The sequence below is a fragment of the Equus przewalskii genome, chromosome 2, assembly GCF_037783145.1.
Source record: "Equus przewalskii isolate Varuska chromosome 2, EquPr2, whole genome shotgun sequence".
In the NCBI taxonomy this organism is placed as follows: Eukaryota; Metazoa; Chordata; class Mammalia; order Perissodactyla; family Equidae; genus Equus; species Equus przewalskii.
The window spans coordinates 19,859,385-19,886,683 of record NC_091832.1 but is presented as its reverse complement, the minus strand read 5'-3'; the positions used below and the strand labels follow the sequence as shown (position 1 = coordinate 19,886,683).

At 54.2% G+C, this 27,299-nt stretch overlaps 1 protein-coding gene across 6 annotated transcripts; it reads right to left on the bottom strand.

The window, feature by feature from the left end:
- RSPO1 (R-spondin 1) lies at positions 1 to 27,299 on the bottom strand. Of its 6 annotated transcripts, none has more exons than XM_070594241.1 (8): positions 27,160 to 27,270; positions 24,271 to 24,353; positions 23,757 to 23,956; positions 21,927 to 22,309; positions 11,644 to 11,835; positions 9,474 to 9,623; positions 9,009 to 9,197; positions 1 to 1,069 (listed from the first exon to the last, which is right to left on the bottom strand). In XM_070594241.1, exons 4-8 carry the CDS (start codon positions 22,018 to 22,020, stop codon positions 1,011 to 1,013), a joined length of 684 nt encoding a protein of 227 aa, XP_070450342.1. In that variant the 5' UTR covers positions 22,021 to 22,309; positions 23,757 to 23,956; positions 24,271 to 24,353; positions 27,160 to 27,270; the 3' UTR covers positions 1 to 1,010. The 6 variants fall into 6 exon arrangements, with proteins under 6 accessions (XP_070450342.1, XP_070450346.1, XP_070450335.1 ...); XM_070594245.1 differs by having other exon boundaries at positions 27,067 to 27,199; XM_070594226.1 differs by lacking the exon at positions 1 to 1,069 and adding an exon at positions 7,505 to 8,244 and having other exon boundaries at positions 27,160 to 27,261.

Here is a 27,299-nt window from a genome sequence, read left to right as displayed (position 1 = left end):
TTTCAGGGTTCATAAATAAAGTTTTATAGGAGCACTGTTACATTATTTGTTTACATAGGGTTCTGGCTGCTTTTGCACTATGATGGCAGAGCTGAGTGGCTGCAACAGAGGCCTTTCAGTGTTTACTACCTGGCCCTTTACAGAAGCTTGCCCACAACCCCGTCCGAGGGCTCCGGCATGTGTTCTGCGCAGTGACTAGGCATGTAACTGAGTACCAGTGGACTGTCCATTTGCCACTGACCTCCGAGAGGCAGCGTTGCCTGTTTCAATATGGTGGTACATTTAGTTTTTTCTGTCTTGGAACTTCAGAGAAGGGGGTCCACTACCCATCTGAGAGTAGCTGATGCTTCAGTGGACCAGCAGGGGGCTCTCTGCAGAGGTTTAAATTTCAGGGCAAGTGGGCAGAGGGAGCCCATGCAGAGAAGAAAAGGGAGTCTGGGAGGAGCAGCAGTGGTCTGCCAGCCCCCTGGCTGAGCCTCGGGACTTGTTCTGAGCCCAAAGGAGAAGAGGACTTCACGCAGAAATCCAGTGAGCCCTTTGTCCACGGTCTTTGTGAGACCCACTTTGGTGATCTACACAGGTAGAAAAGAGAGACTCTCTGTTTTGCCCGAGGTGGTCCTGGCACATTGCAGTCTTCAGGGGCTGCATGCGGGATGGGTGGCTTCAGGAGCGTCTGGAGGCAGCCACCATGGCCCCACGCTGGCACACACACTGGCAGCCACGTGGTGGTAAGGCGGTCTTAAGCAGCTTCAGGAACAAAGGATGCTGATGACAGGCTGGAGTGGAGAGGCAGGGCCCGGTGGATGCTGGTGAGGACCTTATAGCATTATTTGTGAGCACATGTGATCCACCCCCTGGATCCCTCTCCTCTTGCTAATAAAAGAGTGAGGCTCTGAAAAGTCTGGGTGTCATGTTTTGCAGGTGGGGAAAGGACATGCAAAATGTGAGTTTCCACACAGGTAGGCAGTAACGCAGCCAAACGACCTGAGTTCAAATTCTGGCTCCACCATTCATTGGCTGCGTGTCCTTGGTCCCATCCCTTCACTTCTTTGGGTCTCAGTTTTCTCATCTGTAAAATGGGCAGAATAATGGTATCCACCTCCTGTTGAGGATTCAGTGAGGCAAGTAAAGGGCTTAGAAGAGTGTGAGTGCTATATAAATGTTCGCCATTATTATAAGTATGTCTCCAACTGCACTCACAGCTTCATCAGACTTGGGAAAGGTCAGGGAATGCAATAATGAATCCCACAGTCCCTGCTCTCAGGAGCTGACATTCGACTGGGAGCATAGACCTAGATGTGATAAAGGTGTACAGGTGGTCCATAGAGACACAGAAGGAGGGGCAACTACCGATGAGGGGAGCTCCTTCACATAATAATTCGATCTGGGTATGCAATATGAGTATATCTACAGATGGGAGCATGGGGAAGTACATTTTAGGTGGAGGGAACAGCACGGACAAAGGCATTGAAACTTAGAAGTTTATTTGTATTGGGCACCGCTGAAGTGTTCTGAGTAGAAGAGTAGATGAGGTGGGGGATGCGAGTGGCGGGAGATGACTCTGGAAAGCTGGGTTGTCACAACCAGTTGTGGCCAAATGATCAAAAGATCAAAGTCAGGTTGCTTTTGGTCCTGGGCCCTCACGAACTTTGATGCTGGCCTTATTTTTCTCTCCAGAAGGAAAAAGGAGTAAGCGCTATTAATAACTATGATCTCCAGGAACAATAGGAGACTAAATCCATTCAAGCAGGACCTTTTCATTTGTTCACTTTTTTTCATTCATTCAACAACCATGTAGCCTTAATAAAAAATGACAAATGCAACTGGCCCAGTATACAGGGGAAATATGGACTGGGCAAACCATGGCTCTGAAGAACCTGTGGAGACACAGCAAAAGCAGAGGAAGACAAAGGGTGGTGGTGGGAGGGGGCCGCAAAAGCTCCCTGGGAGAGCGGAGAAGCCGAAGTCAGTCAACACAGAGGGGAATCAGAAAGAACAGAAGGGTGAAGCAGGTTTTTTTTTTTTGTTTTTAAAAAGAGGGAAATAGGAGAAGGGTAAACCATGGGAATGCAATGAGAATGTGTTTGTGAGAAATTGAGATGCAATGTCTGTGGACATTTTGTTGGTTTGGTGGTGGGAAAAGAATTGTAAATATGCATCGTAGGCAAATACCTCGTACAATAAAATACCTTGTGAGAATGAATGGGAGGGCATGAGAGAAATCAAACATAGCCTATCGCATTGGTCCTGCCCTTGGGAGAAAGGCCAAGTATATATTCAAGGCAGTTGTTGCCAGTCTCCCAGCCCCTGGGGCAGAGCTGAAGTCTGAACCAGATGGGTTACGTGCATCTCCATTGGCACAAGCAGCTGCCAGGCCATCATTGGGCTTTTCTGTCCAAAGCAGGGAGGCACTGCTCCGCTCCCTCCACTCAGAGCCCAGTCCTTGAACGGAGGCTGGGCAGCCCAGGATTCCGCTCGGTACCTAAAGCGAGGTGGCTCCCCTTGGGCGGGTCCCAGAGTATGGTTCATTTTGGGTTTCGCTCTGCCATTGGCTCCTGTGTCCCACGGTGTATCAGCTCAGGTGAGTGGAGAGCAGTCCGATGTCCTTTAGGATGTGGTCTCCTCATGCTCCAGGCGGTGAAGAGCACAGAAGTGAGGCACTGGCTCAAATCAGGAACCATTGCCCAAATGGAAAGTCCTCAGAGATCAAGCTAGAGATAGAGACGTTGAGCCAAAAAGGCTGGGTTTGCAATCAGGAGCCTGCTCTTCACTTGGCCTCGACACCCGAGTCCTCCTCCTTTGAGTCCTCGAGATGAGAAAGTGGAGTTCAGTGGCCCGGATGGCCATCTTCATGTGCTCCTCAGGCAGGCCTGGGGCCAGCAGAACCAGAGTTCCCAGATCCACCGAGCCGACTGCCCTAGCCTCTTTCCCAGTCAGTGTCTGGCTCCAGCTCCCAGTCCTTGAGAGAACACTTCCCATGGTCCCCAGGATTGTGACACCCTCATTGTCACCACCTTTGCCAAGTGAGCTTTCCAGGGCTGGCCTGGGAAAGAACTTTTCTTTGTTCCTTGAGCTGCCAGCTCGTTTGACAGGCTTGGATCTGGTGTGGCCGTTCCAGCATCACTTAGCCCCCTCTACTGCCCCTAAATCCCTGCCCCTCCCTCCTCCTGCTCCCCTGCCCTGAAGGCTGCCGGCTTATTCCTTTTGGAGATGAACTCATTGTTGACTTTAACTCACTTCGATGTTTCCCAGGGAAGCATGCTGGCGGGAGGCCCACCCCAGCTCCTTGAAGAAGACAGCCGCACCAGTGCCAAGACTGGGTGCCAGGGCCCTTGCAACTGCCAAAATGCCTCCCATTTTATGGACAGGCCTGGCTCGACCTGAAGACATTCCAAGTATTTAATCAGCAGCCCATGGTACATTTTGGGTTGCAGAAGGATCCCTCAGAAGCCAGCCCTTTGGGGAGACGAAACTCAGCCAGAGGAAGGAGCCGGCCTTCTCTGTGGGCCAGGCTGATGCTCAACAGATGGAAAAATGCATCCCAATAACAACGATCAATAACCAAAGGCTGGCAGCTGCTGTGGCCTGGCCTGAGGGCTCCCTGAGGTCTCCACTCTGCCCTCTTTCCCACAGCAGACTGAGTCCAGCCAGGATTCCATCTTACCCACCTCCCTGCACAAGCTCCGGGAGAGCGAATGGGCGAGGGAGGAACCATATTTCACATACTTTCTCTTTCAAAATGTAGCCCTGTTTCGCAACTTCCTACTTAAGTTCTGGAAGGCTCTGGGGTCAGACCCAAGCCACCTTCTCCAGCCACTGGCCTGGGTCTCTTATCCTTCTCACCACCAACCTGGTTAGCTAGAGGTGCCAGAGAAAGGCAACGGCCTACCTTCAGCAGCTCTCCCACCATCCCCACCAGTGGCTGCTCATCCAGGGTCTATGTGATGCTTCAAGGAGCCTCAACCAAGCCTCTAGCCAAAACCTGTTTATTCTTCTCCCTGTGTCGGCTCCTTCCCTCCCGGAGAGCCAGGAGGTATGCCACACCAAAGCAGGTGCACCCAGCTCTGGTATGCCCGGGCTCAGCAAACACCGCCTCCCCCCCCCCCGCCCACCGAGGCATCTAATCTTCAGATCTTCTCTACTTTCCTATAACGAGGCTTTTGTTCCTCCTCGCTTTTACCAGCCAGATAGTCCTCCAGCCTCTTTGCAATGAATCCACTGAATTCTTCCGAACAGAACCTGTTCCCTCCGTGGTTTTTCTACCCTTACCACTTTTCACCAGAGTTTCCACCTGTTGTTCGCGTAAATCTGGTCCAGACCACAGCTGGAGGAGTCAGGGGTGGAAAAGCCAGCCCCTGGATTAGTGGCCCTGTGTCAGGGACTTGAATCAGGGCCCGGGGAGATGACCCTTTTCCTAAATTCCCTCTCAGTCTTTCCAAACCAAACCAAACAAAGCAGAAGGGAGAAAAAAACACTTCAAAAAACAAGCCCAGAAAACACAACCCCATCGCCCAAAATGTTGAAATGGAAAACAAATCCATTCTCTGGAGGTTTGGTTTGAAACATACCAGAGCTGGCACTGGGTATGGTGGTCAGAAATGTGTTAGGCTGGATAAGTCTGTGATTCTGGAGAGGAAAGAGCTAACATTTTCCAAACGACAATGTGGGCAGGTAAGAGCCACATACAAATCACGTGCTGTTGTCGCCTAGGCCGTGGAGTAGGATTAGGAATCTTGACAGGACTCCCTCGCTCCAGCACTTGCTCGCTCTGAAAATCACATGTGGCTTGGGATCAATCCAATGTGGGCTGCTCCTAGGGCTGTGACCAGGTAACTGCCCCCCATCTTGAAACCCACATCCCACCTCCAGCTCAAAAAAACATGCTTACTCTTGAAAGGGCGGAGTGAGACAGACAGGGTAGGCCGGGCGGCGCTGTTTGCAAGGATGCGCTGGGACGGCACCCGGAAGCCCCGGTGTGTTGGTATTAGGAGAATTCCCTCTCACCAGTAATTCCGCACATGTGGGAGCTCAGGCCCCCCTACAGCCCATGTTCTGGTCCCTTCCTTCACTGCCTAGAGCCTCAGGAGCAGCTTTAGGAGGCGATGCAGCAAAGCAGAATGTCTCAGCTTCACCAGGATGACGTAGGAGGTACAGGAGGATCCAGATCACTCCATGTTGCTAAGGTTCTGGATTTTCCTTTTGACGTTGTTTTAGAGGAAAGCTTAAGACCATGCTTCTGAAACGTTTAACATGCGCGTGAATTACCTGGTGGATCTGTTACAAGGCAGATTGAGATTCTTTAGGTCTGGGAGGGGTCTGCGATTCTGCCCTAGCTCCCAGATGAGGCCGAGGTTGCTGCTCCGGGGCCACGCTCTGAGTAGTGAGGACCTAAGGATCTGGGAGACTGGGACAATTCAGAACCGGAGACAGCCAAGACATGCAGGGACTGAGGATCGATACCCAGAAGAAAGAGGAAAACAGAGAGGAAAATGGCGCACGCAAATCTAGTCAGAGGCTGAGGAGGTGGGAACAGAGAAAGACAGCGTGACAAAAAGATAGACACTGTATTCGTTAGAGAGAGAAAGGATAGAGTCAGAGAAACAAGGAGGGCAAAGGCAGAGAGGCAGAAATCAGAGATGGAAGACTGATAGGGCCAGAGAGACTGGCAAAGACAGAGCCAGGGTCAGGGAGAGGAGGCAAAGTGAGCAGCTGGGGGAGAGGCCGGAGCCAGCCGCCACAGCCCGTGACCGCCTAGGCTCCTGACCAGCAGTGAAGGGGCTCACAGGTATGGGGGGATGAGCCCCACAGAGGTCAGGTGCACAGACCTGAGATGCCACCTCCCAAACCTTCCAGCCTTCCCACACCTGTCCCACCTCTCCATCCTTCTCTAGAGTTATCCTTCCCCCCGGAGCCTGACATTTGTCTTTTACACTACAGCCAACATGATCTTTGCAAAATGCAAACCTGGTCATGCTGGCCTGCTGTTTAAAACCCTTCAACAGCCTCCCTGGGTTCTGAGAATACATCCAACTCCATGTGACCTTTCTGGAATCCTCTCACCTGACTTGCCCTCCAGACCTTCCAGCTCTATTGGCCTTCTTTCAGCGCCTTGAACACGAAGCTCCTTTCTGCCACAGGACATTTGTATGTGCTATGCCCTCTGTATAGGACTATGCTGTCCAGTACAATAGCTACTAGCCACATAGGGCTAGTGAACACATGAAACACAGCCAGTGCAACTGAAGAACTGAATTGTTAATTCAGTTACTGGAAAACTGTTAACTATTCTTTAAACATCTTGGGTATATGAATCTACTTTGCAACTTGAATTTCTACGAAATCTAAATACAGATCAAATATTTCTGGTGAAAATTTAGTGTCGGAATTAAGATCTGCTCTAAGTGTAAAAATACATGCAGAATTTTGAAGACTCAGTAAAAGAAAAAGAAGGTAAAAGATCTCATAAATACTTTTTTATACTGATAACGTGTTGAAAAGATAACATGTTGCATATATTTGGTTAAATAAAAGATCAAATTAACTTCACCTGTTTCTTTTTATTCTTTAAGTGCGGCTACTAGAAAATTTTAAATTATACAAGTGGCTCATATCATGTTCCTGTTGGACAGCGCTGGTCTAGAATGCTCCTCCTGCTCTGTCTGAACTCCTTCCACTCATCCTTCAGAGCTGGGCTCAAACATCACCTTCTTTGCTTCCCTGAGATAGAGTCTTTTATTTTTATTCCGTTTCATTCACTTTCATAGCTGTTTGCCAGGAGTTGCCTGCCCTGAACGCCACCTATTTGTAATTATACATTTATCTGGATGACTACTTGATTCACACCTGTCACCTCCACCCACCTCTAAGCTCCAGGAGAGCAAGGTCCGTGTCTGGCTCCCCTCTGGAAACCAAACACTTCATCCAGAGCCTGGTGCACGGATGGCTACCAGTGGGCACTTCAGAACGCCACCCGAGGCCATTCCATCCACTGTTCTGCCTCTGGATCTGACCATCCCCCAACCGTCTCAGAGAGCCTCAGCACTCCCTCCCCGAGTGCGCCCTTCAGCATGTAGATTCTACCCCTCCCGGATGGAAAGTCTTCCTTTATAGCTGACTAGAAGTCCTCCTGCTGCAAGCTGGCCGAGACCCTTCACTCAGTCCTTAGAGGGGATCAAAGCAGTGTTTCTCAAACTTGAATGAGTGTGCCAGTCCCCCGGAACCTTGTTAAAATGCAGGCCATCAGGTCTGGGATGGGGCTTGAGATTCTCATTTCTAACAAGGTGCCCAGGGATAATGTTGATGCTGGGCCACACTCTGAGTAGCAAGGATGTAGAAAAGCTGCTTATCACCCTGAGTAACCCCAAAGTTTTCTTCCTGCTCTGGACCTTCCACCTAGGAGGCCATTAGGGGTCTCTCAAAATTCAGCCCCGTCCCTTCCAGCTCCCGTGCGCACCCCGCCAACCCCTGTACCCTGAAAAGGAATGCGGTGTCTGTGGCTACTGTGGTCATTTGGTTTTTGTTTTTAATTCGAAATAAACCTTTAAGCAGTTTTCAGAGTCAGGGCAGCCCTGATATGGATCATGGGTGTGTAACAATACTCTCTAATGATAAAGTCACACAACTGGAAATGCTGAACAGTCCCCAAGCTTTGGCTCCTGTCTGCCACACGGGGCCAATCCTAGCAGCTCCTGAGGAGGCTCCGCTCTGCAGAGTTTGGGCTTGGACGCTGGGAGAGGTTCTCTGACACGTCCACAGGGAGCTTCGCAAACCAAGCGTGTGCTGCTGGGCCCTCTGCCAGGCAGAGATGAGCCCTCCAGCTCCCCACCCTGTTCACACAGAGATGTCTGAGGGATAGAAGTGTCTTCCAGCAGCCTCGATTGTGTGTGTGCATGTGCACGTGTGTGCATGTATGTTGGTTGCATGTTTGGACACGAGGTCTGTGTGTGTGTGTCTTTGTCCATGGATGTAAGGAGAGTGTGTGTCCGTGTTGCCCCCAGCACGCGCGTTCAGTAAAGCTTTCATCACACAGAGCAGCGCTGGACTCTTTCTGCATGGGCCCGGAGGCTGAACAATGTCCCTAGGTGGGCCCCACAGAGGTGACCGGCCCCACTGTCCCTTGGTGCTGCTGCTCTTGCTGACCCTTGCGTCTCCGAGAGCTGGCGCCCGCCTCCTTGCTCTCCTTCCTGCTCAGGTTCCTGTTGGCGTTCTCCCGCCGGCCCTGGCCTCCCTTCCGCCTCTTCTGCCCTGCAACCCCAACAGCAGGAAGAGTCAACAAAGGGCGTCCTGCCACAGCAGGGGGGCCCTGGGCACGGCCAAGGGCCCCAGGAGAGGAGGGGGGAGGAAGCTGGGGGGGGCCTGGAGATGCTTCCTTACACAGTCAGGGTCCCCTCAAGGTCTTCTCTGACCAGCAGCCACTTCAGAGGACCCTGTGATGTGGGCACTGAGAGGGGGGCCCCAAGAGCCTTTTCACCCTCCACCCCTCGATGAACCAGACACCCTCCTCTTTCTCAGGTCTTCCTCAGACCTTGGATCCAATGGACCAAGAGCATTTCCCAGATGTTCAGGGCAAGTCTCAGGACAGGCAGGGTGGCCCGCCACTCCTCCACCCCACACTACCGCCTCTGGGGCCAGCCACCACATCATTGCCAATGCAGGCTGTATGCCCTTGGCCAGATCACCACAACTCTCTGGATCTTAGCACCCCCTTCCACACCCCTACCTGACCTCTGGGGGCCCTTCCAGTGCCAACATCTGCTGGCTCAGAAGAAATGGAGAAACTGGAAGGATATGGACACAGAATCTTCCAGCTCCCACCACACAGAGTTCTGGGGGTTGCCCTCTGCCAGGATTTGGCACTGGTTTGCACAGCAGAGGGTCTTGAGTTGGGGCTCCCCATCTGGCCCTGGCTTGAGGCCCTCTCCTGGGCCACAGGCAGGAAGCACAGGTGGCCAGACCTCCTGCGGCTGTGCCTGACCCCCAACCCCAGGGAGGCAGAGGCTGCAGCTCACCCTCGGGACAGGGTATCCTCCGCACTGTGCACCTCCGGGTCTCCTTGGTGTTGGAGCAGATGGTGTGGTCCCCACCAGGGGCGTGGAGCACTCTCCGTGTCCGCTCCTCAGAGCCCTTCCGGAAACCACACAGCTTCTTCTTCTTGGAGCACGGCCCCCACAGGGACCACTCACTCATTTCACATTGTGCTGGCAGGAAGGGAGGGAAGATGGAAAGAAGGAAGAGGAGGAGGGGTCACGTCTCCTCTCCCGGCCCAGAACTCCCCAGGGCAGCCCCTCCCACCTGCCTTGGGCTGGAGGCATCTTTGGTCCAGAGGGTGGGAAAGTCCTGAGAGAAACCTCAGAGGGTGGTCGTGGGGTAAGCTTTCTTGGCACAGGGCCCCAGCCCGGCTGTCCCTGCTCAGATCTCCTGGCCGTGCCCCTCCCCCTGGGATCCGGACCCTCTGCTGCGCCCCCCACACCTACCAGGACTGCTGCACTCCATGGTGCCGTTGGCCGCTGCAGAGCCCTCGGGACAGGCCGGGTAGCAGCGGCCCTTGTGCAGGTACAAGCTCTCCTTACACTTGGTGCAGAAGTTGTGGCTGAAGCAGGCCTCGCAGTGCTCAATCTTGCATTCTGAGGGGAGGACCAGACTGGGGGTTCTGGCTCAGCCTCGAGTGGACACATCCTTTCATCCCCATCCCCACTGCCCACCCATCCACACCCCGCCACACAGGACGGGACTGGGTCTGGAGCAGTGACTACTGCAGAGGAGCCTTGGGAGGAAGAGGAAGGAAGGCAAGGATGGGGTGGGGGAGGGGCGGCTGAAGGGGCCACTCCTGAGGGCCTCCTGGGACTCCTGCCATGGTCAGACAACCCCAACCCAATCCCAGGCCCTGGAACCAAGAGAGCCGATTTCACAGGAGGGGGCAGGGTTCTCTGCAATTAGTGGGGGTGATAGAGGAGGGTCCCAGCATCTCATGGCACTCCAGAGGATCAAACTGAGGGACACAATGACCCCCCAAGAGTGGCTATGTGGTCTCCTCTTCCCCCATTGCTGGGCATCCACAACACCCCAAACCCTGGTCCTCCTCCTGCCCAGGTCAGAAAGAATCAGCTTGGAGGAGGCAGGAGCAATCTCAGGGCAAATTCCTCTCTCTCTGCAAGACCAAGTTCCAGGAACCACCTTGGTCCGACTCCTGGGTCCCTCTCTGATCCCCTCCTGCCAGCTCTCCCTCCTCAGGGGAAGTAGCAGGGGTGGGGAGGGGGCTTGCCGGCTAGGCTGGAAGCAGGCAGGGTGTTTCACGATCCCTCCCTTCCCAGACTGTGGGTGGGGCTGCCTGCCTTCCAGTCTCTGGCACCTGAAGCCTGGGCTGCCAGTTTCCCAGGAGCTGGCACAGCCAGGAACTCCTACCCCAAACACCCTGAGGACCAAGAGGGCAGCCCCAGGGTGCTACGTCCATCCTCACAAGCTCCCTGCCCCCACTCCTCCCTCCCCTGTGCCTCCTGGTTCCTGACTCCCGGTTTGGTTGCAGGTAAAAGATGAACAAAAATAGCAACAATAGCAGCTACCATTGTTTGAGTGCCAGACACTAAGAGCTTTCCATATGCCTCTCACAGCAACCTTAGGAGATAAAAACTAGTCCTCCCATTTTGAAGATGAGGTTTTGAGAGGCTGTGACTTGCCCAAAGCCACACAATGAATAAATAGCAGAGTTGGGATTAGAACCGGAGCTGGGTGAGCTTGGGCCCGTCACTTCCCCTCCAGGCCTCAATGTTATCAGCTGTAAAAAGGGTACCATCACTTAGGTCCCAGCTGCCTCCAAAGGCTGTTATGAGGCTCAACTGAATTAGATCTGGAATGCATTCTAAACACCAAGGCACTGAACAGATGGGAGGGGGCATTGGCATTATTCACTGGAGTGTGTTCATTGTGTGTCCCCCACCATGTCACAGCTGAGACGGGATGGAGGTGTGACAGCATGTGCCTTGGAGCACATGGAACTCTAGCTGGTGTGGGAGAGTGGAGCTGTGTAAGAAGACCTGGGGAAGAAGGGGTGGGGGGAGAGAAGGCTGACCAGGGCTTGAATTCCCATGCTGTCAATGGACGCAGCAGTGGTTTTTAAGCGGAAGTGTGATTGCGTACGTTGTGTGTTTCAGAATCTCATTTATGGCTACAGTGCAGAGGGAAGGCCAAAGGGAACCAGATGAGGTTGGAGGACAGTCAACAGGCAATGCGATGGTCCAGGAGAGAGGTGATGGAAACCTGGACAAGACAGTGGGAGTGAAGATAGACAGGAGATGGAGCAGGGACGACTCGGTTATTGGATGGATGGGGGGTGGCACAAATGAGAGGCTGGCTCTCAGGTCTGTACCTTGGGTGATGGCTTGGGACACCGAGAGTGACCTGTGGGAATACAGGTCAGTGCAGGTTTGGAGGGAGGAGGCGTGGTTCTGATGTGGACACACGGAGTTGGAAATGTGGCTGGGATATCTGGGGGAGATGTCTGGCCAGCAGCTGGGTGCTTGAATCAGAAGCCTTCTCTCCTTTCCTCAGCGTCCCCTCTACTCCTCCTGCAGGCCACCAACAGTTCAAAGCACCCACCCCCAGAGTCCAGAGTCTCTACTGCCCTTCTCCAGCCCTGCCCACACTCACTGATGCACTTGTTCATGTCGGGGTTGCGGGCATCGAAGTATCCAGGTGGGCAGGACGGCAAGCAGACGCCCACCTGGCGGATGTCGTTCCTCTCCAGCAGGATGAACAGCTTGGGCGAGCACTTGAGGCAGCCGTTGACCTCAGAACAGAGCTCACAGCCTTTGGCACAGGCCTGGCTCCCCTCGGTGCTGACTGTAAGGGTGGAACAGGAGTGAGAGGCAGCTGGAGGAGAGACCTCCCTCCTTCCCAGGCTCCCGCAAGGACGGGAAGTAAGTAGACAGGAGTTTCATACTATCGAATGGATGCGCTTCTCAGAAAGCACAGACCAGGCTGGCAGCTCTCTGTCTGCAAGGCTGCTTTATAAACCTCCCCAGGATCCTCTCTCATGGGAACTAGCACAGATGCCATCCATCCTAAATGCCTCCCTAGCGCCAGGGACAACACAAGCTCACCCTCCAGGCTGGCTCCACCATCCCCAGAGAGGCCACTGAAGCTGCGCCCTTCCTGGAATTTACCCCTACCCTCCCCAGAGGAAGAGAAGCTCAGCCTCAGGTATGGGAGGAGGGTTTTTTCCTCCTTGAGGAAGTTTTAAGGACAAGAGGGATGATGGATTAAACTGAGAAAAAGACCACCTGTCCAGAGATAAGAAGACACCGAGAGTCACTTAGGTCTAAACAGTGGTTTCAACCAGAGATGATTCCGCTCCCCAGGGGACACTTGGCAATGTCCAGAGACATTTTTGATTGTCACACTGGGGAAGGAGGTTGCTACTGGCATCTGGGGGACAGAGGCTGGGAATGCCACTAACTGTCCTACAACGCATGGGGCAGCCTCCACAACAAATTATCTGGTCCAAAATGTTATCTGGTGCTGAGGTTGAGAAACCCTGGCTTAGAATCATCCTTGGAGGCAGTGTCCTCTCCAGCCGCGGCAGTGAGGCTCTGACCTCTGGTCCAGGTCCCTCAACCATTTGTCCAACCAGCACTCACTGAATCCCACCCAGGTACCATGTGTGGGGCGAGCGCTGGGGATGTGGAGGCAAAGACGCCTGGCCACTCTGAACTGGTCTTTCAGTGGCACAGAGAGACCTGCAAACAGGTAAATGCGGACAGCCACAAGGCCAAGCAACAGTGGACTCAAAAAGAAGAATGGGAAGGAGTCACAAAGGAGGGGCCCTCCCTTGGGGCCAACTCTTGAAGAATTAGTAGAGATTTGTCCATTAGGAAGTAGAAATAAGGGCCCTCTAGCAGCAAGGCCACAGAGGCGTCAAACAACCCAAGGGGAAGTGCAGGTAATTTGGGGTGCAGGAGGGGTGGGGAGGAGAGTGTGAAAGATAAGGTGTCTGATCTTGAAAGGCCCTTTACATCATGCTAAAGGACTCGAACTTGATCCTGCCAGGCAGCGTTTCCCCAAGAGTACTCCTCGGACCACGATTCCCCTAGATGTTCATAGGAGGATGTGGAGAAAAGGCCACCGCACCAGGTAAGACTGGGAACCACTGGGACCCACAAGTCTAAACAGGATTCTTCACTGTGGGGCTTCTTGCCCCTTTCATTACGCTCCTGTGCAGAGTGACTCTCCAAGAGGGGGACAGAGTGAGCTGCATTTCCCAGACATTTTGGCCACAGAACCTTTGTTTTGCAGAGTTTTTCTTGGGACCTTTCTCAGAGGTGATTAGACAACAGGGAGCCATCAGCAAGTTTTAAGCAGCAGCAAGATCTGGTCTGATTTACATGTTTGAAAGGTTCTCCCTGCAGCCTGGGTGGGGACCAGAGACTGAAGGACCATCTGGGGGGAGGCTGACATGATCATCCAGGTGAGAAAGATGAGAAAGTCTTGAATCAGATTCTGTTCAGTGGAGATGGAGATAAAAGGATTTGAGAGATGCTTAGGGAACACAATCGGTATGGCCAGAGTGACCAATAGGAGGGGGGAGGTGATTCCCAGGGTTCTTGCCTAGAATATGGGTGAACAGTGGGGCCAGTCACTAAGAGAAGCCCGTGGAAGAGAAGCGAGTTGAACAGGAAGGAGAGTAGTCACAAGCCACTCACGAGGAAACAGGGAGCGGGGAGCTGTTGATAGAGGCTGGAGGCAGAGAGCTGGGGAATCAGAACAGAGCCATAGGAGAACACGCAGCGTGCTGGACCCAGAGCTCAGACTTCAGAGTCGGCTGAGCCTAGAACCAAGTCCCCTGCCTGGGACCCAGGGCAAAACACTGCCTCTTGCGTGCCTCCCTTCCCACCACCGAAAAAGGGAGATGAGGATGCCCACTCCTGTTGGGAGGAGCACCTGCTCTGGGAATAGTCCCTGATTTCAGAACAGGAGAACAAGTGAGAGCTAGGAAGGCAAGCAGAGATGGGAAGAGGAGATTAACCATCACAACGATAATAATAACAACAAAATCATCATGATAACACTGGCAGCTGATTACTAAACATTGAACACTTGTTCTGTGGCGGACATTGCTCTTAGTGCCTTACAAGCATTTGCTCATTTATTCCTTACAACCCATGAAGTAGATAGTATTATTTTTTTAATCCCCCTTTTTACAGATGAAGAAATAGAGAGGTTAAATGACTTGAACAAGCTTCACAGCCAGTATGCGTTCCAGGCAGAGGGAACAAAGTTTATGAAGGCCGGGGATAGGACAATATGAGATGACAGGGAAGCTGAAAGTATAGTGAGGCTGATTGTTTTTAAATAGAGGATTTATTTGTATCGAGTCAATGTTGCCATTTAATTAATCAATAAATTAAAAAATTCATATCGTTCTTGCTGGCTTGGTCATTGCAAGGTCAAAAGTACCCCAAATGTCATATTGAAGTTATAAGGAAGTTCTGGGGATTATTTTCCCAATTTGGGCCTTTATTCAGCTGTATTACAAATTAATAAGTGACTGTAGATTTAGGTACCATTTCTACTTCAAAGACACTAAATTGTAACTCAAGTTTTTGGTTAATTCATTGTTGAAATTAAGTCAGGCAGGTGTCCCATTTGCAGGCCTCTGTAGCTATGTTCCTGGACTTATTTATTCCTTCCTTATCACTTTTTTTTTTTTGAGGAAGATTAGCCCTGAGCTAACATCTGCTGCCAATCCTCCTCTTTTTGCTGAGGAAGACTGGCCCTGAGCTAACATCCGTGCCCATCTTCCTCCACTTTATATGTGGGACCCCTGCCACAGCATGGCTTGCCAAGCGGTGCCATGTCTGCACCCGGGATCTGAACAGGTGAACCCTGGCCGCCGAGGCACAAGGTGCGAACTTAAACACTGTGCCACCCGGCCAGCTCCCCTTATCACTTTTGTTAAGGACGGATTTGCAAAAGGTCTTCCCAGAATCCCATTGCCCACCTCCCATTCAACCAACAGATCTCTGTGTGTGTTTTTCTTCAGAGCTATCAGTGACACAGCAAGAGACAGTGTGGCACGCACGGGGCAAGATAAGGAAGGGTCTTGAACCCGTATAAAGGAGTTCAGACATTATCCTAAAGGCGGTGAGAAATCACTGGGGGCTTTAAAACAGGAAATGTGGTCAGGATTCCATTTTTGAAAGATCGCTCTGCAGTGTGGAGGATGGATCACAGGGAGCACAAAACTGGAGGCAGGAGGACTGCCAGGTTCAAAGAGACGGAGCTGAGCCAAGAGGATGGAAAGGAGGAGACACATGTAAGATATTCAGGTAGTGAAATCAACAAGGCTAGGTGATGGATTGGACCATCCATGGGGGTGAAGGCGTGGGGAAGCACAAGTCGAGGGTGACTCCAGGTGTTGGGCTTGTGTGGCGGGGTAGCTGTTGGCCCTTCACTGAGAGAGGGACCACGGGAGGAGACCCAGCTAAGTTTTAGATGTGTTGAGGTTGTGGTTCCTGTGGGACCCCCAGGGGAGGATGTCTATTAGGCAGCTGAACCTGTGGGTCTGGAACTCAAGAGAAACGTCTTAGCTGGAGGTTGAGACTCAGAGTCCTTAACATGAAAACTGTCATCAAAGGCATGGAGGGCCATGAGATGGCAAGGAGAGTGGGGATCAAGGGTGAGAAGAGGAATCAGACATTGAAGAGAAGGACAGAAAAGGAAGGGTCAAGAGGCTGAGAAGGGGCAAGCAGACAGGTAGGAGATGCTCAAAAGCATATGGAGTCATGGAAGCCAAGAGAAGAGCACACGCTACAGAGGAGGCATCTCAACGTGCCAAGATGAGACGTCGTGTAAGGAATCAGCAACAAACAGGTTGCTGGTGCCCATGGTGGGGTGGAGAGCAGAGGGCAGTGGGAGGAGTCCAAGGAAGGTGCAGGACTAGAGCCATCTCATTCGGGAAATTGGCGGTGGAGACGGGGAGAGAACTCAGGGGTCTGTGCTGGGAGCCGTTGTTGGTGTTTGAATCCGTGGGGTGGAAGGCAGCCCAGGCAGAAGCTGTGCAGCTGGAGGAGAGGGCCAAGGGCTGAGGCTGGGGCAACACTCACGTTCCACAGACAAGCAGAGGAAGAGGGGCTCAGAGAGAAGCTGAGAAGGAATTGTTGAGAGGCGGGAGGAGACTGAGGAGAGTGGGGAGAGAAACCAAGCTGGAAAGGAGACGTCTGCAGGAGTTGGGCCGGGAGGAGACCCCGCCAGTGAGACTTGGTCAGGTCCCATCACACTTGCATTAGGAGCTGACTAGGGGACCTGCAGATGAGCAGTTTTGGAGGAGTGGTGAGGATGAGAGCCAAACCACCGTGGGCTGAAGAGTGAGCAGAAGGCACAGAGGGTGGAGGGTAGAGTGAGGAGGGGGTCAGAGAGCACAGAAAGAGACAGAGAGGAGAGACAGCTGGGAGCAGAGGCTGTGTTCACAAGGCTCAGAGGCAGGGTAAGTGATGGAGGAGTGAAGACCCAGGGATGCAGAGGGTCAAGGGTCAGAGCTCAGGCAGTAAGGCTGGCCTGGGGTAGAGGGAGGGACAGCGGGGTGGGGGTGGTCAGGGGCAAGGACTGAGGGAGCTGAGCCCCATGAGGAAGAGGGAGGGGGCTCAGCAAAGAGGAGAGGGGCTCAGTGATGGGGAGGAGTCAGTTCAATGAGGAAGGGGACAGGAAGCCAAGGTATTCTCAGCTTAGAGAGGCAAGTGGATGGGCAGTGAAGTGATGGAGAGCCAGAGGGAGGGGGGGTCTGGGGGGGGGCGGAGGAGGTCCAAGGAGTATGGTAGGGGGTGGGGGGTGGGTTACAGAATGATTCAAAAGGAGAAACCAAGGTTCATTCATTCCACAGACATTCCCTGTACACCTAATACATGCCCAGGACTGCTAGGAGCTGGGGATGCCGAGGCATAAAGAGAGGCCCACTCAGGCATGCGGGAAGCAGGGCTGGCTACGCCCTGTGGTGAACGGAGGAGAAATGGAGGGCACTCCCTCACCCAGCCGGCTAGGTGAAGAGGGTGTGCCAGCCAGGAGAAGAGCCAGTGCAAAGGCTCTGAGACACCAAAAGTGCTAGTGCATCCACAGAATGGCAAACCTGGCTGTATTCCAGGGGCGAGGAAAGAGACCACAGAAAGGCGTGTTCAGATTTAGTTTGAAAGTCTCCATCTGGCTCCCGCACCTATGACACAGGGGAGGCAGCCCTGCAGGGTCATAGCCTGGCTGAGGAGGTTGGGTGGGCTCAGTGAGGGGAAGGGCGCTCAGAGTAGAGATGGAGCCTCCCTCCCAACTTCTTCACAAACCCACACCCCCACAGCTCTGCCCCCGCCCCCCGCTCCCTCCATCCCAAGCGCTCAGTGAAACCCACTTCCCTGAGCCAGGAGGGCAAGGCTGTGCCCTCCTCGTTTCTCTGCTGCTTCTCCGGCTCCTTCATCCTAGTCCAAACCCCTTTCGAGTCGATGTTCCTTTAATTAGGTCTTGCCCCTGGGTGGCTCAGTGACTGCCTCCCCTAAGAATGGCTTCTGGTCACAGTCCCTTCTCCCCCAGCTTTCTCACCTCCAAGGATCTTACTAAAATCAAAGCTCTGATGGTGTCACACCCCCTGCCTAAAATCCATCAATAGCTCCCTGTGGCCTGCAGAATTAAGACACAGCTCCTCCACCTGGCCTAACAGGCTCCCATGAGCTGATCCCACCTGGCTCATCTCCTAAGCAATATGGAACTATTTTTGTTTCTCTGGTCACATCACTCTACTTCACATCTCTGTGCCTTTGTGCACGTTGGTCCTACTGCCTGGAGCACTCTCTGCCTCCTCCTGAGCCTGACGAACTCCTTCAAGCCTCAGAACCAAAGTCACCTCCTCCAGAAAGTCTCCCCTGATCACACCTCCCAGCAAAGTCTAGATGGAGCATTTCTCTGTGCTCCCCCGCCCCCAGTACTGGACTTGAATCCATCACAGTAGATAGCACCTCGCATCATTATTATCTGCTAAGAGGTCTTTGTCGCCCACTAGAAAGAACTTTGGAGGGTGGAGCCTGTCTTTTTTCTGAATGGGAGCCCAGTGAAGGGGTGAAGCTCCACAAAGGGATGGGGTCCCCCAGAGGTAGGGTTGAGGATGTGGTGAGACAGAGGCTCCGGGAGGGGAGTACGCGGATGAAGGTCACTGAGTGTTCGATAAAACACGGGGAGTGGGATTGGAAAGGAGTGAGGGGCCCAGGGTGGGTTCAGAGAGGGTCAATGAGGGGTGGAGAGGAACTTGCCATGACCCAGAGGAGGGCTGACCTTGGTTTGGGGTGGTATCTAGCCTTGCAGGATCTCGATTTGGTAAGTGATCTGAGCTCAGTTGGCGGGGGAGGTGGTGACAGGGAATGGGGTCCTCAGTGAGGAGGCATGGAAGTGGGCGGGCAAGGGCCCCTCTCAGGGGACATGCTCTCCCAGGAGATGCGTCTGTTCGTGGCGCCCAGGGTCATCCCCGGTGTGCCCCCCTGAGAAGACCCAGCATCCTTTACCTCAGCTGGGAGTTAGCTTAGATCTTCACTTTTTCTCCCCTGGCCCCAAATAGCCTTTAACTGGCCAGTTTGCCTCCCACCTAAGCCACCTCCCCTGACCTCTTCCTGCGGCTGGACCGTGCTGCCCCCTGACTAAAACCTCTCAGTGGCTCCTCATTACTCACAGCTCAAGTCAGGTGAAATGCAAACTCCCCAGCCCGGCAAGTACAGAGCACTCCCCGTCTGACCTCTGCCCACTTCCGCAGCATCACGCCCAGAACGGCTCTGCTCCCTCAGCCCCAGGCAGCTTTCATGGCTCTATCCTAAGGCGTGGTAGGTTTTTTGTTTTAGCAGCACAACCTCTCTTTCCAATAGAAAAGACCCTCCAAGCATAAAACAGATGTGAGCCCAGCCGCTCCAGTTACAACCCGAGGGCTCCCCAGATCTCCACCTATGAACCATTCCTCCAGCTACTCCCAGCTGCACACCATCACCTGAACAGCCTCTGCCCCCTCCTGGCTCCACACCTTTGGACATGCTGTTCCCTCTGCCTGGAATGCCATTCCCTCTCACCCACCCTCACTCCCTTGCCTGGAGATCATCTACTCAAAACACAAGCCAGGAGTCACTCCTCTGGGCTCTCCCAGCCCCCCACGGTTCCTCCTGTCACCGCATTCACAAACCAGATAGAAACTATGGTCTCCTCCCCACTCGCCCGTGGACTCCTCAAGACTCATCTCTGTGTCCCACAGCCAGGCTCAGTAGGTTCGCAGTGGACGTTTGTGGAATGGCCCAAGGAACGAATGAGGCTTCAGAGAGGGAAGATGGTCAGCGCGGGTGGAGGATGGGACAGTGAGAAGGGGCAAAGAGGCGGCACCAGCTTCCGGAGGAGTCAGGGTTCAGTGAAGGATGGGGGTTTCAAAGGGCACAGGACTGAGTGAGGGGGCCCAGGAATCAGATAGGAGAAGAGACTCAGTAAGGGGAGGGGGCACTCTGCGAGGGATGGTGAGGGAACGAGGCCTTGGTGAAGGCAGGAAATCCAGATGGGAAGGAGGTCAGCAGAGGGTGAGGCGCAGCGAGCAAAGAAGAGATTGTGAGGGCAGAGGGGCTCCAGGGTGGGGAGGGGTCCTCATGAGTGGAAGAGGAGGAGGATGCCCTGCCAGTGTTTGTAACTCATCACTAAACAGTTCTTTGCTCAATTTCTCCCCCAACAGGCAGGGAGATGATCACTCAGACCGGAGAACAGTCATTTCTGAGCTCAGAACTGGTGTGTGGCTCCAAATCGGAGCTCTACTCGGTGGCATCCAGCTGCCCTCCTGACGTGCCATCACGAGATGGGGGACAGAGCTGAGGCCTGTATCCACAGCAAGCCCACCTCTGCCCCCAGGCTGCCCACTGCCTCTCTACGTGGTCGGGAGGCCAGAGCAGCCACATACGGGTGTCTTAGTCCTCTTTCTTCCCTCCCCCACCCCCCTAAAACCCTAGGGCAAAAAGGTGCACACATTGTTTATATAACAATGACATGCATCCCAAAGTCTCTACAGAACTTGGTATTTTACAAAGGTTTCACGATAGATACCCCTATCATCTCAGGTAAGCCTTACCGTATTCCTATCTAAGTACGCTTGTGGTTTATGGTCATTATTTAACAAGTATTGCCTAGCAAGCTCTATCCTCATCCCTCTCTGAGCCTCTGTCCATTTTGGACCCTCATGGCATCCTGAGTCTTTCCCCACACCTCACTCCAGCCTCAGATCTCACCATCAGGGATGTCTGTCACTCACACCACCTGGCAATAAAGATGGGGTTACACGCTGCCGAGGCTGTGGGATGTGGCTTTTCAAAGCAGACACATCAAAATTGCTGCATTTGATTGGGCATTACTGGGACTGGCCTGTTCTGATGGCCCGGCTGGTACTTTTTTTTTTCAGTACAAAAGACTCAAACCCAGGTCTTCTGACCCCCCAGTTTAGGTGGGTGTGCACCTCTGCATGTGTGAGTGGAAGCGGGACCACAAGGCTGTGAGTGGCTCCTCTCGTCCTCTCTCTCATCTCGGAAATAGAGGAGACCGATTATAAACCGCTAAACCGCATCTGGCCCGGGGAGTCCAAAACACTGGCCACAACAGATGAGAAGGGAGGAAAATGAAGGGCTCGCTGCTGATTAAACGTAACCGTCTCTAATTGTTCGTTAAGCCAGGGATTTTCAGCTTCACCAGCTCTCTGAGCTTCTCTCCCTGGGCTGGGTTCTGGCCTTGGCCGCTCCCGTGGAGACCCAACAAAACGCCACTGCCTTTCGACCTTTCCTGGCAGGCCTCGGTCTGCAGGCCTCCAAAGCGGAGCAAGAGGTGGTTGGGCTAGATTTCAGAGGAGCTGCCTGCCTGTGGGCGTGACATCTCTCCCTTACCGGGGATGCTGAGAGACAGACAGGCCTTGGGGTCTGCAGCACAGGCCTCCAGCCCACTCCCTAGCATGGGTCGCTCACACAGAGTAGCCATTCTCCAACATAATGTGCGTGAACTGAACCCTCATCCCTGGAGACATTGGCAGTGGCAAGAGGACCTCCCTCAGGACCGCCTAGGACAGGAATCTGCGAGGGGCGGCGAGGGCGGTAGAGACAGGCTAACCTTGAACTCTTATCAAGCTCTGTTTTCAAGAAGACTGGGCTCGAAGGAATTAGGAGACCTGGGTTCCAACACTGACTGTGTGTCCTTGTGCCTGTCATCTCTTCTCCTTTCTTAGCCTCAGTTTCCCCATCTGTACAATGATACGATTTATTTTATTTTAAGCTGTGAGAACTCTTTCTTCCAATGACATCTTACACGGAGTCTTATGGAAAGCAGGGAAGAGTGGAGCCGCTCTGGTTGGGAGGGCAGGGGGGCTAGACTGCCATCCACTTGCCTCCCCGTCACCCCCCCCCGCCACCATGCAGCTCCCTGAATACCACTGGGCTGGGCTAAAAACCATGATCTGGGCAGGGAAGGCAGTTGCCCATCGCCAAGCTGTGCAGAGTTCCCTGCCCCAAAGGAGCCACCAGTAAAAGAAAGGAGCCCTGGACTCCCGTCAGTGCGGAGGGGACCGCGCATCCCTGGCTGCGGGGCCAGCAATCATCTCCATGGATACCACACAAAGCTGGTGTCATGTCAAAGGGCATAATCCACAAACTGGATTCTCACAAGAGAGGGGTTAATCTAGAAAGCAGAGTCTACAAAGGGGAAAATAGGCAAAAGGAGTGATCTATAGAGTGGGTAATCTCAACAAATTAATCCACAAACTGGATAATCCACAAGCAGGATAATCTACCGAGTAATGTACAAAGGTGTAATAAAGTAGAAATCTGCAATGGTCACCACAGAATGAAACTAGCACAGGCCCCCTCCCACCCCCAAGGCCCTCAGTGGTCCAGCCCCGCTCCAGTACTCACTCCGCCTCTGCCTCTTCCCCTTGATCCCCCGGCTGCCGGCAGCGAGATGCATCCAGCTCAGAACCAGGGCCACCACACACAGCCCAAGCCGCATAGTCACTCGCCAGCTCCAGGCCCCTGGTGGGAGGGGTGGTCTCTGGGGAGGTGGGGTGGACGGCGCAGGGCTCTTGCTAACGCCTCCGGGGCTGGGTCAGCAGCAGGAGGCCCAGGCCTGGGCTGGATCCCAAATCCACCATAATCTCAGCTGGGGACAGAGAGGGTGCGGGGAGCCCACTTTTCCATCAGCCCATAAGGAAGTCCAGAGAGCTTCCCTCAAAGGCACCTCGGGGTGTCACATGGGATAACTCTTTGTCACTTCAGCAGGGACACCTCCAAAAACCAACCTATTGAGGGAGGGATGAGAGAGAAGGGTTAATTCTGGGGTACCATAGGGCCCCCCAACCTATGCCTCCTACCCTCCCATGTCCCCTACCTAGGAGACTGTGAGAACTCAGAATGTTTGGACATTACAAGCTACCCACCTGGCACCCCTGTAGAAGAAATCTACTGCTTTTCCTATCTTGTGGAATTCCCTGACCTGGGACTGGAGCCGGCTACCCAAGTAGCTAGAATACGGTGGACACTCAAATAAAACTTGTGGATCACGGGAAACCAGCTGACCCCACCCCTGCCCAATGTTGGTCAGTTCTAGCTGGAAGTTCTTCTTTAGGTCTGCCCTGCAGACCTCACGCTGCAGTAATAGCCTGTCTCTCGAAGAGGAGCTCTATCTGTCTTTCTGTGAGTGACCCCTCAGCCTTCTCTTCCCAGTGCTGAGTCACCCCTGTGCCTTTCACCTGTCCTGGAGCTAGAGCAGTGGCCCCTGACAAGCTGGCAGACTCTGCGTGGCCCTCTGGGCTTGGCGGGAGAAAAGGAAGTAAGGCTTCCCCTGGCCACAGAAACTCTGACACAGCAGGCCCTGCGGGCCTGGCCTTTGTCAGAGGATAAAAGAGGCAGCAATGCCCGCCCTGGCCAGAGTCACAGAGAATGGGGATAATCCCCCGGCCCAGCGAGGGCCAGGTCTCTGGACCCGCTGGCCCGGGGGGGTGGGGGCAGGGGGAGCTGGTCCCTCCCCAGGGAAATGTGTCTGGGAAGTTGGAGCTCAACCTGGGAGTCAGGGGACGAAAACCCCACTTCACACTCACAGGGTCGCAAACACACAGAGGCCCGCCCACACACTGCCCCACACACTTTGCTGCGCACCCACTCACACTCACACGGGGACGGGAGAAACCAGCAAGCCTTTGGGAAGCTTTCTAGATGCCAGGGAGGCATCACCCTCCCACCCACTGCTCAGATGCCTTTGGACAAGTCACTTGGCCTCTCTGAACCTCGGTTTCCTCATCTATAGAGTGGGGATAAATAGCCTAGTTCACAGGCTTGCTCTGAGGGTTGGCTGCATTTTGGCTTACTAATGAGAAATCTGAAACGCTAGCGTGGAGCTGCCCCTCCCAACCCCGGTCCCAGTCCTTTTGCCCTTCACCTCTTGGGGAGGCCCCAGGAGAGCCCACCTGCATGGGAGATAAATCATTATCCCACGAGGGAGTTCAGCACCTCCCTCCTCTGCCTCTCCCACCAGCTTTGAAGGCCAGACACACTCAAGTGGTTAAGCTGCTTGTGAGAAGTGTTTACATGAGGCTGATGGATCCCACCTGGCTCTGCGGCCGGAGCCAGTGGAGATGCCCCCAGCCACCCCCAAACGCCAGCCCCTACCTGCCCCTCCAGTACTCCCTGCGTGACCTGCCAAAGCATTCCCATCCTCCCCAGCCCCCACTGCACTCCCCCATCACCCACCAACTGCCGACGTCCGGCTGAGCGTATCGGCCTGGGGTCTTCAGCTCCAAGTATATAGTCTCAGAGGTCGGCCGTAGAGAATGATGGTTAAGGGCAGAAACTTCAGAGTCAGATGGCCTGGCTTCAAATGTTGGCTCTGCTATTTCTTAGCTGTTACCTTGGGCTAGTTGCTTAGCTGGTCTGATCCTCAGTTTCCTTATCTGCAAGAGGGTTGTTGTTTTTTGTTTTGTTTTTTAAAGATTTTATTTTTTTCCTTTTTCTCCCCAAAGCCCCCCGGTACATAGTTGTATATTGTTAGTTGTGGGTCCTTCTAGTTGTGGCATGTGGGACGCTGCCTCAGTGTGGTTTGATGAGCAGTGCCATGTCCGCGCCCAGGATTTGAACCAATGAAACACTGGGCTGCCTGTAGCGGAGCGCGCGAACTTAACCACTCGGCCACGGGGCCAGCCCCAAGAGGGTTGTTGTTTTTTTATAGCTTAAATGAGTTAACACATGAAACTGCTTAGAATGGTACCTGGCACGTAGTGAGGGCTCAATTGTATATGCCGTATTTTCTATGCCCAACACTTCATCTTGTGTCTACATTCCAACGGTCATCTAAAAAGCAACATAAACAGTTTTTTTGTATCCATCTGGACCCGAACCTTCCTGCTGAGCACTGTTATGCAATTTCCATATTTGCATTTGTCTTTATGGTTGATTGCCTCGGCCCCAACGTGATCACTCAGTGATAGGGTTAACTTTTAATTGGAGCGTTTCTCAAACTGAAGTCTGAGGACCCCTGGCAGATTCACTCTCAGGGTGCCGTGAGTCCTTACACGGGGCAAACACTGGTGAAGACCACGGGAGACAAATCAGGTGTTAAACCTCAGTGAGACTTTGGTCTCACCGTGTGATCAGCACCCCTGAGGTCCTGGGGGCAGAAAAAGTCCCATATGCATCTCTGCCCTCCCTGTGCCACCCTGCATGGTGCCTGGCACATCGGGGTTAGTGCTCAGCAAAGGTTAGCTCCCTTCCTTTTCCTCCCTCTACTTCTCTAAATTCTCCCTCCATCCTCCTGGGTCTTAGCTTTCACCTGAGCCCTTGCCATGCTCACCTGGACCCGGCCAGTGAGGGTCTCCTGGTCCACTCCCCCAGGAATCACTATCCAACCCTGATCTCAGCTAGGAAATGGGGAGGAGGATCTGGATCTGAATTTCACTGGAGCAAGCGACATGGGCCCTCATCGCTGGATAGGAAGCGATCCAAGCGCCCCTAGAAAGGTCTACCTATGGAATCAACCCTGAAAAGGAGCTAGGAGTTCACTTTACGAGGGATACAAGCAACAAAGAGGAGGGAAGCCGGGTGTCGGAAGGGGTGAACGCGAGGGCAAATGCCCTGCCTCAAGGGAGCATGTACTGTTCAACGCCAGCTGATTGTTGACAGGCAGAAATAATGGCTCAATATTACCAGATAGTCTCACTTATTAAAGGAAAAGTTGAAAATTCAGAATTTTATGTGAAATGTGATTTTAAAAGCTGGACAGGTCTCAGTCTAGGGACCCTGCAGTACCAAGCCCTGGAAGGTGACAGGCCCCTGCATCCATGTCTCTCCAGTTCATCCTTGCCCTCCTCCCACCCCCCTGCAGTGGGCACACACACAGACTGCCAGGCAGACTCGGGCTGCGAGAGGAGATGGGAGCTGCTGACTGTCTGTAAGTAGCCTGTTTCATTTCTATTAGTTCCTCTGTCTGATTTCCTCTGCCCCGTGGGCTATATAGCACGAGCAGTCCACTTTTTGAGGCCCGTTCCCCTGCACAGGCAGAGCCAGCGAGGAGAAGTGCTGGCAATGATCAAGGTCTCAGGCATCCGTGGGGGTGAGGAAGGGCATTTTGTCTCTGCCAGGGTGGGAGTGAGGGATCCACATTCATTACGTGCCTGCACCACCTGCCACGTGCTAGGCCCTCACTCACTCCTCACTCCAACTCTGGGAGGAAGGCAGAATTATTCCCATTTTACTGGTGCTGAGAGTTTAAAGGTCTTGGGGTTACAATCAAGTCAGTGAGCAATGGTTTGCCACTCAGGACTGGGTATCTGGAGGGCCCGGCAAGGGGCAGGAGCTGAAGGATGTGGGGCATGACGCAGCTTGGGGAATAGGCGACAGAGGTCGGGAAGGCTGCAGGAGACAGATCCAGAGCTGGGGCAGGAGATCAAGGAGAGAGGGGCTCCTGCTAGGTGGTCCAGGGAGGGGAGGACACAGGCTGGAGAGGGGGACACAGCTGGGGGTGGAGCTGAGGGCGGGACTCAGTTCCCTGGAGAAGGCTGGAATAACTTTCACCTTTCTGCCTGCAACACTATCAGGACAAATTGGTACTCCGTCTGAGGCCGGATACGCACCCAAAAATGTAAACCATCCCGATAATTTCTCATTAGTCCTCCCCGGGACCTGATGCGGGTGGAGAGTTTGGGCCATGGAGCGGGCTGGCGGGCAGGGATCGAAGAATTGCTGGGCTGGGAGTGGGACCAAGTACTACGTGCTTGCCCGACCCGTGGGGATTAGCGTGTCCGCCAGAGCCAAGCCAGGTGTTGGGCCCCCTCTCCGCGCCCCAACACCAGGGGCAGCGGGGAGAGGCTCCTTCACGTCCCTCCATCATCGCTCCAAGCGCGCAAGGGCTTCTTCCCTCCCCACTATGCCAGGGAGGGCCAACAGGTGCAGGGGGAGGGGAGGCGGGCCTGAAGTCCCTGTGACTGCCCCCCCCCCCCAATCCAGACAACTCTGCAAGTCCGAGGGGCCGGTTTCATAAGAAAGCTCCTGCCCCCAAGGGCGCGCACCCAGAATCTGTCCTTGCTCTCCTGGGAGCCCCGGGTCAACACAGCCGCCGCCTCTCCCCAGCCAAGCCACACCATCCTCCCCTAGCGCCCGACCCCACGGGCCAGTCAGCCGCGCCACCTCGCAGCGCACCGGGGCCCGCGGCGCACGCCGCCTGCCACGTCGGACCCGGGCCCAGGCTACGGGACTGGGGTGCGGGTAACCAGGGGCCATGGGACAATCCTAGAATCAAGAGCTTCTGGATTCGGGGTGCTGGTGAATAGGGCTGGTGGACTTGGAGAATTCAGAACTACGAGTAAGGACGCTCACAGGGGGCTGCCGGGTTGAGGGGAACCCGAGGCAGCAACCAGGAGGGGACTGCCCAATGGCTTGAGGGATGACGGCGGGTGCTGGGGGTGGCAGGGCTTGCAGGAGGGGGTCCAGGAGGTGCCCTCTCCCACACTCGTTGACCAGAGAGCGGTCAGAAATTCCCTTGCTCTCACGGGCTCACCCCCGCACTCACCTCGGCCAAGCCCCGACGGGAGGGCCCGCGGCTCCCAGGTCCCGGGAGAGGGGGCGCTGGGGAGGAGGACCGGGCAGCTCAGGGGGGACTCACCTCCGCGCTGCCAGCCGCGGCGGGTGCAGGCCCAGGAGGGGCGAGGGCGCGGCCGGCTCGCCCGCCCGCCCGCCGCAGGACTGTCCTGGGCGCCCGCGCTCCGCCCGCGCGCGTTCCCAAGTTGCTCAATCTGCGGGCGG